The sequence below is a fragment of the Falco peregrinus genome, chromosome Z (genome assembly GCF_023634155.1).
Source record: "Falco peregrinus isolate bFalPer1 chromosome Z, bFalPer1.pri, whole genome shotgun sequence".
Classification (NCBI taxonomy): domain Eukaryota; kingdom Metazoa; phylum Chordata; class Aves; order Falconiformes; family Falconidae; genus Falco; species Falco peregrinus.
In genome coordinates, this window is record NC_073739.1 from 18,929,497 (window position 1) to 18,942,714 (window position 13,218).

The 13,218-nt window shown below is 37.5% G+C and overlaps 1 protein-coding gene across 1 annotated transcript in view; it reads right to left on the minus strand.

Annotated features, from left to right (window-relative positions):
• DTWD2 (DTW domain containing 2) overlaps positions 1–13,218 on the minus strand; it is a 98,832-nt gene that overhangs the window by 48,965 nt on the left and 36,649 nt on the right. Inside the window, exon 3 of the mRNA XM_055791330.1 lies at positions 9,501–9,595. Within this exon, the coding sequence (XP_055647305.1) occupies positions 9,501–9,595 (95 nt within the window). The remainder of the gene's footprint in view (positions 1–9,500; positions 9,596–13,218) is intronic.

Genomic DNA, 13,218 nt, shown 5'->3' on the forward strand with positions numbered 1-13,218 from the left:
ACTGTGAAGCATAATCTTTAAGAACAGAAACATTAGCAGAAGGATAATAGAATCATTTAGGTTGGAAAAGACCTTTAAGATCACCAAGTTCAACCATTAACCTAACAGTTCATCACTAAACCACATCCCTAAGTACCATATCTACACATCTTTTAAATACCTCCAGGGATGGTGACTCTACCAGCTCCCTGGGCAGCCTGTTCTGATGCCTGACCACCCTTTCAGTGATGAAATTTTTCCCAACATCCAATCTAAACCTCCCCTGGTGCAACTTGAGGCCATTTCCTCTTGTCCTGTTGCTTGTTACTTGGGAGAAGAGACTGACATCCACCTCGCTGCAACTTTCTTTCAGGTAGTTGTAGAGAGTGATAAGGTCTTGCTTTATATATAACATGCTGTGTTGGGTTCGTGTGGCAAGGTTTCAGTAGAAGAGGGAGCTACAGATGTGTTCCCTGTGGAAACACCCTGAAGGGAGCTGCTGCCCATGGAGAGGACCCACACTGGAGCAGGGGACAAAAGTGAGGGGAAACGAGTGGCAGAAGCTGCTACAGAATGACTGCAAAGCTGAAGGCTGCAATATTAAAAAAAGCCCAACAAACCAAATACCAAACCCTACCCAAAGAAAATATTATCCAAATAATATTAAGGATTCTGAAATTTGATATGGTAAAGTACAGTTTCAGATGTAAATAAGCACACGTTCAGTTAGTCAGCATTAATTGCTTTTATAGACAGAACCAACAAAATGTGTGAAAGGTTGATCTCTGGTTGCATCTACTCGTTGGTTGAGATAAGGAGTAAAAATGCACAAATGTAGTTTAATGAACATACCAACAGTCAAGTACACAACACAAAAAAACTTACAAGAAAGTTACCTGAATAAAGAACCATATCTTGTAAATAGTTTTATATTATTTGGTAAGTGGTAATGCTCAATTAGTTGATATTTGATACAGTAAGAATATTTTTATTTGTGTACAAGCACTAAAAAAGTGCCATACCTACAGTATGTAGTTAACACAGCTTTATACAATTAACGAAAGTTGGATTTTATTCCTTCAAAACTGGTTGAAGTTACAAATTTTCCCAAGGGCCCCAATTAATTTCTGATCTAAACTACTGAACTGTAGCAAAGCTGGCAAACATACCGTACAGAATGTAGTGGAGATTTGTGTAGCTTGATTTCAAAGAGCAATACAAATGAACTTGTAACTGCATCCTCAGTGTTCTAATAACAAGGTGGTGGATATAGAGATATTTGCATCTGTTTTCCTGTTAGTGATCATTCATTAGACTATATAATTTTACCACAATGCCCAGAATGCGCAAACTACAGAAGTGTAAATATTTGCAAAGAGGAAAGGTTTGAGAATAAGTTTACCTTTACAGGGGGAGGGGGGAAAAGCAAAACCACCCCTCCCAAGCTATCACGAAGTATAAAATGAAACTTAAAAAGAAACAGTGACAAGTCTGTTTATGTAACTATGATATCTAATTAACAAATTTTTGACATGTTAGACTTCAGATACAGTTGCTATCTCTGTTCAGTATATGCCAGAAATTCCTGTTTAGTGGACAAACATTATTATAGCTACCATGTAATATAGCCTGGTTTTGCTTTGCCAGCCCTGGTTATATAACTTTATGTCAAGAGGGAAAGAGTCATTTAAAACTTATGGTGGCTGAGGACACTGTTGTATAGGTCGCTAACGAAACAAACCTGGACTCCATATAACGGCAGTAAATAAAGGTTCAGTGATCAGTCAGCTGTAACTCTAGGGTCGACTATTGTTTGAGACCCCTTAGAAGACACTGAGATACCTGTAAGGAGCAGGTACAACACTTAATTAACATAGTACCACCTACTGAATGAATAAGAATGATTTTTCCAAGAAACATAATGCATAAATGTGTGTGGACTACATAATTCTGTTTGAATGAAACATACAGCATGCACATTAGGTGGAGCGATCCCCTGTGCACGCAGCTCTGCAATGAAGGAATGCCCGCTTCTTAATGCTACATGGGTGTTAAGGAGTTTTCTTATTTCAAATTTCAGTGACATTATTATTCAAAAAATGTTGCCTGCAGGAAGTTTATTAGTAGCCTAAAAAGAACACGAATCCAGTCAGTTATATTTTATTCATGAATACAAGACTATAGGTGTTTTCCTAATATTTCCATAGCGAACAGCAAACCTACTGCTCAAAAATTGTACTGCAACTGTTAGATAGTCCTACGAATGATGCTAGGAAAAGACATTAGCACACCCTTCCCCATGCCCTCCATTCCCCTTTTTTGAACTATCATGTCTTTATAAAGAGAATCTTAATAGACATCCTTCAAATGTAAATGTTACTGCAGTTTCAGAAAACCATACTGCCCACTATATGCCCAACTATATAAACTACACCTTAACTCTGTATTCAGCAAAGAATAATTACCTAGACAAACTGAGACAACAGATGCCCTACTACCCCTCTGTCCTCCCACACACCTTTTCATTTTTTAATTGCCCTTGCTTACTCTATCATATGTACTAATAACAAAATTCCATTTTCATTACAGGGCTTGAAATTTAGATCATGTAAAGCACATTTATTGTTGAATATATTTCACTTGACAGACTTTTGGGTTTGATCTTCCTTTCAAGTGTGACCAAATGGGCATCTTGGTTACGCTTTATCACCTTAATCATTGTTACCATGCAAACTTTGTAATCCACTAGGAGTTCAGTAAGCTTTCTTTCCTGGAGTATTCTCGGTGCAAACATAACACACTAGACACAGGCTCTGCTAAAAGGGGTTGCATACGTTTAAACTTACTGCTGGCAATGCAGAAGTCAGAACTTCGGAATCTAGATGAAACATTTCATGCATGAGTCAGCCCTCTCTTATAGTGTTTTTAACAAAAAGTTCAGTGAAGTATTGTTCAATCATCATCGTTTGAATACAATTCATTATTAAAAAGTTCTATGTAAAAGCACAAATTTAGCTGGTGGAGTAGAATGAGGAAGAAAAGGATAGACACTCAGTGTTCCCATGCCAACATGAACATGACCAAATTTGATTCAGGCTATGTCTGTTCCTGCATCTGTAAGCACACACTAATGTGCTTAGAAAGCGTCAAACGTGTGATATACTAAAAATACTACCTAATACATTAGCATAAAAAATACATACCTAGTGCTACAACTGCTTATGCAAGCTGCAGGTACAAATTCTAATGCATAAATTTGCATTATTCAAGCACTGAAGACCCTCACTTTCTTAGACCAGAGATAGTTCACATTTAAGGAATTGTAAAAAAAAAAAAACCAAAGTATCCAGTCCCTATCAAGTAATTAACAAACCTGATAACAGATTAAGTAAAGGAATAAGAAACCTATAAGAATAATGGAAAGCACTGACTTCAAGTATTTTCAGTATATCAGGAGCCTGACTTAGGATTCTGCATCTATGGCAAATTAGTCTCTGTTTTTTCTGTCGAAAAAGCTCAGTTAACTCTACAAGTGTTTCCAGGACAATCAATCAATCCAACCAGACTCATGGAACAAATTCAAGCAACAATCAAAGAGAAACAGGCATCTTTGACTAACAGGAGGAAAAAGCACACATTTCAAGACTGAGAGGGATGACAGGACCCCAGGCAAAAGAAACCTGTGAAAATGACACACTTATTTTTAGTCTGGCAACAAAAGACAGTATCCCGACTTGTGAAACAATCAGGACAAAGCAGTCCAATAAGGTGAGAAAACAGTTATTCAGCACAATTTTGGATGGACCTTCATGGGAAAAGACTGTTCTGTCTATCAAGGCCAAAGAAAAGCATGCTATAATATTTGAAACAGATGAAAGTCAAGCCAAGAATTTTAAGTTAATCTTAACAGTCACCAGAATATATCAGAGAATTAGAACCTCTCCTTCTATTCCAAAAGAGCACAGATCTGCAAGTTTTTACCATCTGGACAAGCTATGACCACATGCCTGTAGATATCAGTAAAAACCAAATGCAGAGAAAAGAACTAGGTCTCTATGAAACCAATACACAAAATTAAACAGAGAAGAACAGCATTCTGAAGCCAAAATTATGACAGAGGAACAGAAACTAAACAGTACAAGAATATCGAAAGTGTCGAAAATAACCTGAGATTAAAAAGAAGTTTTGGAAGGTAGGTAATAGAGAGGATGAGACTAGGCCAAGAGAAGCCAAGAAGATAAAGTGTCACTAGATGAAATATTTAAGCTAGAAGAAAGCAAGAGATGAGAAAAGTATCTTCTTTTGCCAGTGCAGAGCAGAATGAAGGAAAACCAACAAGGCAAGGACAAAAACCACACTACTATGTCCTATCAACATTATCCTAGAAAAACCATAAGTATTGAGGAAAGACAGCAGAAGAGCTGGAGGAAGAACTGCATGTATCCACAATTTAAGTCTTGATGGTGGCAGTGGAGGTTGCAAAATGTGCTGGGTTAACTTCAGTGAAAATTTATAATTTCTTAGCTACAGAGACAGCAGAACTGAAGAAGGAAAGAATAAGGTGAGCAGAGAAAGTAAGGTCTGTCATGGGCATGAAGGCCAGTCGTACCAGCGCAGAACAGGAAGCAGCCCTGGGGCTGGTAATCTCAGCAATCAAAAACTGGAAACCATCTGACGACTGAGTAAGAGCAGAAAGGGTGAAGCTGCTCGAAAATACTCAGAGGGATGTGGGAGTATGTATAAATCTAAGAGAATATTACATTTGAAGAATTATATATAATAAGCGGAAGCTCTGAACCAGACATACAGATTTAATATCGATAGGTTTTGTTCACGAACTATGAAGCAGAAGTTATCCTAACTAATGATAAAGAATTTGAGATACTATCAACTAAGGAAGACCTAGAAGTCTTTAAGTCAAACATAAAGGGCTTGGATAGATGGTAGCTAATGGAAACAGTAAGGGATTTGTAAAATAATCAGATGAAATAATAAGAGGGGAAAAATTAGGAAATGCTATCTGGATTTGAGCTGCCATAAGACTTAGGCAAAGAATGGAAAACAGACAAAGGACATCTGTAATTTCTAACATGTTAATGTACTAAAGAAGGCAGGGGAAAAGAGAAAGGAAATTATGCACATTTGAATGCTGAGAGGCAGAAAAGGAGCAATATGAACGGCACAAGCTGTCAGTACAAAAAATACTAAAAAAAAGACATGAAGCAAAGAGCAACTACAGTCATGAGAAAAGCAGTGTTTCTGAGTGAGAGAGGAACAAAATAAAACAGATACAATGGCAAAAAATATGCACGTAAACATTTCCTACCATTTCTAATGAAGGCAATTAAGTTACAGACATTACAATTACTACATACAGTTAAAAAATCCATTTGTTACATGAATACAGAATAAAAATATTCTGAGGCATCAATATAAAAAACCTTTTGCATTTTCCTTCCTAGAAAGTTCAAAATTCTAAGGTAAAGGCTGTTAGAAAAGTCTTTAAGTGAAATTTATTGGTGAAATATATTTTGTCAAAGTTATAATCATTTGATATACTCCTGTGGTTTGCCATATCAACACCACAAAAACAACAGCCTTGTAACAAAAATTAATAGAAATAACTGAAACTACTGCCAATTTAGAAATTAACTAGAGTCCTACCACACTGTTGAGGTAGGACTGGCTAATCCTTACTATCAATTTGTCAGCGTCCACTACACTATACACAGTCACTTCACAAAGTAAAAAATGAAAACTCCTGTTACCATGGCATCAGCCTGACCTCATGCAAGTAAAGAAGTTTGCTTTGCACAGAAGTTTTGAAAATTTCAGTACAAGAGATTTGGGCTCTTTGCTTGTTTATGCTGCACTTCTGGCCAATGTCTAAAAGGTGCCTATATTTAACAGGCTCAGCATCTCTACTAATAAAGTATGTAAAATACAAAGAAGTATTTGACACTTTTACATAAAACATAATCTCCACTTTGGCAATGATGCTAACCCTACCCTCCCACACTCCTGCCTGCTATACTACAATACTGGATTCACTGTAAAACTATTGAAAGAATTCAACAGAAAATAATAACAACTTACAGAAGTGCTGTTTTTATAATAGCACCATTCAGCAAGTACTCATGACAAACTGTTCACTTTTAGCTTAATCATTTTAGCACATCAAAGATTAACCCTAATATCTGACAATAACATAATCAATACAAAAAAGGTCAGAAGTTAATGTCTTTGAGTACCTGGGGGGGAAACATACAGATAACCACAGAACTGGTCTTTTAATTCAGGAATGCCATCTGATGACTCAATTCACTGTGCAAATAGTATACACTTCCAGTAGAATATGTGCCAGACTGCACCAAGAATGGACAAGACTGGATGAGCACTTAATCAGGCTACCATCACTGTTTCAATTATATATTGTAGACATAAGCTTCAAAAAGCTTTAATTAGCTATTTTCTTCTGGAAAGACTTTGAAAAGTTGGTTCTTTAGCTTTTCTGCAATATAGGTCAATCAAGAATAACGTATACATCATCTACATAATTTGTGTATTAGTTTTCAGCCACAAGAAAAGGTGACTCAAGAAGGTGGAAGGGGGGAAAGGGGGGAAGGGGAGAAGTGTTTTATGTTTACTTTTCCACATAAACACAAGCTAAAAAAAGTCCTGAGTTTCAGTCTTACTGTCATAAACATCAGAGACCTAAATGTTAAGCTTTCAAATCATCCCAATTACTCTTTAGTATACAATTCTATCTGGAGTTCCTTATGAAATCCCTCTGTGCTCCTCATTAATCTTCAATGCTGATTAAAAAGCATAGGAAAATGCAATTCTGTAATGCTAGGATGAATGAGGAAGAATAACCTACATACACTTGGGTAACAATCTTCCCTTCCCCTTCAAGAGAGGGCTACTGAAGAGGTACCCAGCTGAGATGGTATGTTGGCTCTCACCTGAAAGCAAACCTCTTCTGACAGCCACAGATTAACAACTGTCAGTTTTCTGGTTGGTATGCCACTGCTCACTGCTAGAGCTGTTGTGATGGAGACTTTAAAAAAAAAATTAGCTCCTGTGTAATGGCTTAATTTTCACTCAGATCCACAATGACAATTATGACAATTATTTATGGTCCCAAAGGCTACCTTTTCAGAGTTGTTGCGAAGAGCTCCTGGATTCTCAGACAATACAAATATGCCCACTACCATTCTATTCTGATAATTTACAAACGTATGGGTAACCATCAAGGGCATCACTTTCCCAGGTTTGCTGCACGGTAGGGCTCCTATATGTATGCAGAAGAAGAACGTGTGCACCACACTACCCTTCCATCTACAGGCACTATTCACATGGACGATGAGTGCAAGCACAGATTATAGTTACACTGTTCCTATTCCCTTTCAATCCATGCCCTTCTGGTGGAAGCTGCAAAGAAAAATATCACACAGCTTCAGAAAAGGCAAAGGTATGGCCTTAATGTGCTTCAAAACAATGCTGCTTATAAAATGTATCAGCAAGTACTCTTTAATGACTTTTTATTCTTTAAAGTAACAAAGTTAGAAGTCTCCCCCAAGCATGGGGCAAGGTTGATTAAGTTGCTTGTACAGCAGCCAACATATCGCTTACGGACAGTGTAGCTTTTAAGAAAACCAGAATAAACCAAGCCCTGTTTAGTTTAATATGCCATAAAACATGAGCTGAACCACTGCAATTTATGAGGATTTAGAATTCCCATTAACAGAGATTTTCACTCTAAGAGACCGGCTGGGACCAGTGCAGCTCTCCCCATTCACAGTAAACAATGAGATGTTTCTCCCCCCGTCTGCAGCTGCCTGTTCCTAGAATACGTCACAACAGAGAAGGAACTTAAGTCATTCCAGGAATTAATGTGAGTTCTCTGAACACATCTACCCAGCTTATGGCCTGAAAGGATGCTAGAAGTCCAAAACAACACTGATAGATAACCAGCTAGTCAGAGTACTAGCCGAGTACTAGGTACAAATAAGGAATATGGATTAAAACACTGGCAGAATGCATCTATAGCTAAGAAAAAAAGAATGTAGAAATAACAGGTTACAAAGCTGGAAAATAACTTTTCTCCCCTTTTCATCCTTCCTCCCCCAAGGAAGGTAGGAAAGGACTCTATGACTAAGCAATCCCAATTTCTGCAGCCTCACTTACACCCACAATACAAAGCAGGCATACTGCAGGTACTTCAAAGTGGAGCTATGATTGTTACCTAATTACTTTTAGCCCTGCATCCAGGTAGGTCAGATCACCAAAATTCATATTAACCTAAGGAAAATTTTCATTTCTTTCACCACCTCCAGTATGTTTTATGGTAAAAGATCTTCATAGGAAACACATAATTATGAATCTGTTTAAACTATTCTGAGGTTGAAATGTTCCACAACTGGTTTTGACCTAAGGAGGACCCTTTAGGTTAGAGAATTATCTCTTGGTTCAAACTTGAAGAAACTTTAACACTGTAATAATAACTTTAAAAAAATTATACAGAGTTTTACTAGAAGCAGACTGTATTGATAGTGTTCCACCCTGTGAACATTAGTATGAAAAGTTGCTTCATTCTCAGGTTTAATGGGAAGACAATTTCCCTATAGCCTGGAACTTCTTAGGTAATTATTCTAGTTATTATCATAGAAGACTAACAGAAAAGCAATGTATTTCTAATATGCTGTAGTTACTATACAGGCAGCACAAAGGTGTGGGAGCACCATTATGAATCACCTTCTGACATTTTTGTTCATTGAACTCTACAAAAAGTTTTCTCCAAAGACTAAACTCAATTTTAGAATTAATTTCTTTCAGCAGTATTCATTATTTTTATTTGCTTTTACTGAAAACTTATGTAGCAAAATTTCATTGGCATTTGTACCAAGAACTGGTTTCTAGGACTTCGCTTCACCTAATTGAGATTAAATACATTCCATGGGAGACCAATATTGTCCAAGGTCTCAGAATAATAAAAAAATAATTTTAAAAGTTCTGAAAGCTATACTTTCTCATAACTATTTTTAAGAGAAAGAGGAAAGTATTTGAAAAAATACATTCCCTAAGAATTTTTCACTACCAAACTCCCTTTTCAAACACAATCTTCCACACCCAAGTAAAAACTGCTATTTATATTTCAGTAACACGAAATGGTTTGTCAGACAAAGCAAATATGAAAAGAACCATAGAGAATAGCAAGACAAACCCAATACCAGGCAAGAACAGAAATGCGAAAAGCTAGGAGTTGCAGAATAACCACCTGAGCTTTCCAAGAACACAAAACTGAAACAGTAAAAGCTACAACCTAGAGGAAGACATATCAAGTGTTTCTGACAATTATACATAGTTTATCTTCGCTGGAAATCAGAAGCTTATATCAAAAGCAAATGTGCACACTTGAAATAAAAATTAATAACACTGTTGGCTATTAATAAAGACACTGAAAAAAAAAACTCCGTAATTTACAGAGGACCAGAAAATACATAGGCAATCCCACTCACCTGTCTTCACTAAAACGTCGACCAACCAAAATTTTACATTTGTCTGGAGGGAGACAAGCTGCTAGCAAAGGTACCGTCCTTAACACCCGACTTTCCTGTAAAAAAAAAAAGTTACTTTTGAATAAAATCAGGGAGGGTTTCTATGGATTGTTAACATTTCCATTTACTTCCAAGTTCTTTTGACTACAGAGACAGAAAAAATCCTACCAGGTAAGAGAAGAAAAAGATCTACAAGAAAAAATACCCTGTTTTGATGCATTCAAATAGTTTTGTTTTGATTGACATATTGAACTTAGTCTTAATTAATCTACGATCATCAGTATAAATTTGAACTAGGCTATCAGTATCAAAAACAACAATGAAACTTTGCAGAATAACAAACAGTAGGCAAAAAACAGCATTAATATTCATGTAATATGTCGGGGAGCTCATGTCTCTATATCGGAAAATGAGAGGAGGGCCTGATGTCCACAAACAGATGTTAAAAATAAAAGCACTAGGTGTATCAGGACAGTGTGAAATACAAACATCTCCACTCTTCTGTCACTTCACAGTAACTAGGACAATGGCACCAACACCTTCACGAGCACACCTTCTTGTGCCATTCAGGCTGTGTTGATCAGGCATCCGCCCCCATCTTTGCGGCACAGATGAGGAATGTCCCACCAATGGGTGGGAAGCAGGGACTTTTCAGATCTTGAAGAGCATTAAAGAGAGCTGTGTTGAAGCAGGGCTTCAGAACACAGAGGAAATGGGAAATACTGCCAGCTAAAGCAAACTATCTACTTAGCAAACAGTAAATTGCTTCTGTCCTTTATTTAATACAGCTGGGAACACACTCGGTTTTGTCTAGACAAGAAGTATTGTGAAGTGAGCTTGAACATTTAGGATGTAAATTTTTGTTTTCCCATCAAGGAAGAGGAAGCATAAGTTTAATGAAGACAGCAAGTCAACACCAAAACCTGAAAGTTTCAGTTTGTTTCTCAAGCACAAGAGGAACAAAGGAAGGTTATTAGCTAAACCTAGCAAAAGGCAAGACACTAGAAGTCAGGTGAGGATTACAAAAGCCCTACACCCAGCAAGAAATTAGTTCCATGTCATCTTTTGACTTACAAGCTGTGTATCAACAATTCAGTATTTGTGAACATGTGAGGCCTTAATTAGCACTCTCAGTTCTCTCTGAGTGGCTGCTACCTTCCACAAGCATCAACGTGCAGCTGCCTGAAGCGCTCACATTATCTTGTTACCAAACTTTACTACTTTTATCACTGTTACCTAAAACCTTTATTAATTTTGCTCTGTCTGATCCATATCTACTGGTCTTCTATAAATAAAACACCATGGTGTTGAAGGAGTAAGTTGTCCTGCTATACCCACCACCACTTTGCACAGCAGCAGTAGCATGATGGCTCTGAGGGACAGACGAAGATCAAAGTTCCTGGGGAGTGAAGTGCTAGCAAGGCAAGGGAGAAATATCCTTCAAACTACCATTGATTTCTTTGATCTCAGCAAAGCACAATAAGCCATCAACAGTGGTACAGTATTACTTGTCTTTATTTCATTGTAATTAAGTAACACTCCAATTCACTAGTCAGAAGACACCCTTCTTCATAAGAACAGAAATGGCAATAAAGGAACTGGAAAAAAAATCAATTATTTGTCTCTGATAAGCAAAACCAAGAGTTATCACCAGCCAAAGGGAAGTCATTCAACTGTTGACTTTTCATTAATTCATTCATTCAACACTGTCATTCGCTCATATCATTCATATCAACAGATACATTCAACACTGTCGTATCATTACTTCAGAATTACCTTTCATATCAAATAAATACATTCTCTAACCAACAGGGAAAACGGAATTTCCAGTGTGTCCTGGTTTTGGCTGGGATAGATTTAATTTTCTTCTTGGTGGCTAGTGCAGTGCTCTGTGTTGGATTTGGTGTAGGAACTGTGTTGATAACATGCTGGTGTTTTCGGTTGTTGCTGGGTAGTATTTGCATTATGAGGGGACACAGCCAGGACAGCTGACCCAGACTAGCCAAAGAGATATTCCACACCACGGGATATCATGCTTGATATATAAACTGGGTGGGGTTGGCCAGGGCTGGTCAATCGTTGCTTAGGGACTGGCTGGGCACCGGTCAGAGCGTGATGAGCAATTGTATCGTGTGTCACTGGTTTTCTTTTCTCCCTTCCCTTTGGATTTCATTCCTCTTCCCTTCTCCCTCCTCTTCATAGTAATTGTTATTGTTACTATTTATATTGCTCTTTAATTTTATTTCAATTATTACATTGTTCTTATCTCAACCCTTGAGTTATACATTCCTTTCTGATTCTCCTTCCCACCCCCACAGGCCGGGGGAGTGAGTGAGTGACTGCATGGCTGGGATTAATTACCAGCCAGGGTTAAACCACGACACAATCTAAAAACCAATCCATGTTTACAGGAAGATAAAACACAAAACTCAAAGCTGAAAGGAATTGTTTGAGAACAGAAGCTTAAGAACAGCTAAATCAAACTAACATTAAAAAGGGTTTCATTTGTTTATAATTTTCTTCATTAAAAAACATTTGTATTTAATTAGACTATATATAACCTATTTGTTATCGTATCAGCTGTTTTCCATTTACTGGTTTGAAAGTAAGCAGTTACTCTCTCCTTTGTTTTCAGTGTTCTAATAATAATTTGCAACAGTTTGTTTATTCATTATTAGACCACTGAAGTACATAAATAGAAAGAAGACTGGAGGACTTACGCAGTGGGTTGACCTTGGTGGGCCTCCATGTGCTCACCAAGATGCTCTATCACTCCCTTCCTCAGCAAGACAGGGAGGAGAAAATAAGATGAAAAAGAACTCGTGGATCAAGGTAAAAGTTGTTTAACAAAGAAAAGAAAAGGCCATGCATGTAAGCAAAGGAAAGGAATTTTATTCTCCACTTCCCATCAGCAGGCAATGTCTACCTGTTTCCTGGGATGTAGTGCCTCAGCACATGTAGCAGTTGCTCTGGAAGTCAAACGCCTTAACAGCAAATGCCACCCTCACTGTCCCCAACTTTTATTGTATCCTATGGTACAGAATATCCCTTTGGTTAGCTTCGGTCAGCTGTTCTGGCTATGTCCCTTCCAAATCTCTTGCCCGCCTCCATGCTACTGGCCTTTTGAGGCAGGGTTTGGAGGGACAGCCCTGATGCTGTGGACCACCACTCAGCAGTAGCCCAAGTACTGGTGTGTTACCAACATGTTCTAGCCACAAATACAAAGCACAGCACTATGAGGGCTGCTATGGGGAAAGCTAACTGCATCCCAGCCAGACAAAATGCCACTTGCTTTCACATTTGTTTGTTGTGTTTTTTTTTCTTTTCTGGGAATTAGTGGTACTTTTGGTTACCAGAGCATTATCCATCTACAATGAACAGGAGAGTTTTAATAAAAATATTTATTAAAGCCAGGAGATACATATTTCTTTCATTTTTCTTTCTGAATTGCTAGGACAATTAGCAAAAAATTTCCCCTCACATTTGGTTCTTACAGTTCAATAAAGAATACTACACAGAAGTATTATAATGAGCATTTCTAAGCTCATTACTGGCATTAGATCAATACATAAATTCATTACATACACACAAAGTTTTCTCCTCAGATGTTTCACTGTCCTAGTTTCAGCTGGGATAGAGTTAATTTTCTTTTTATTAACTGGTGCAGAGCTCTGTTTTG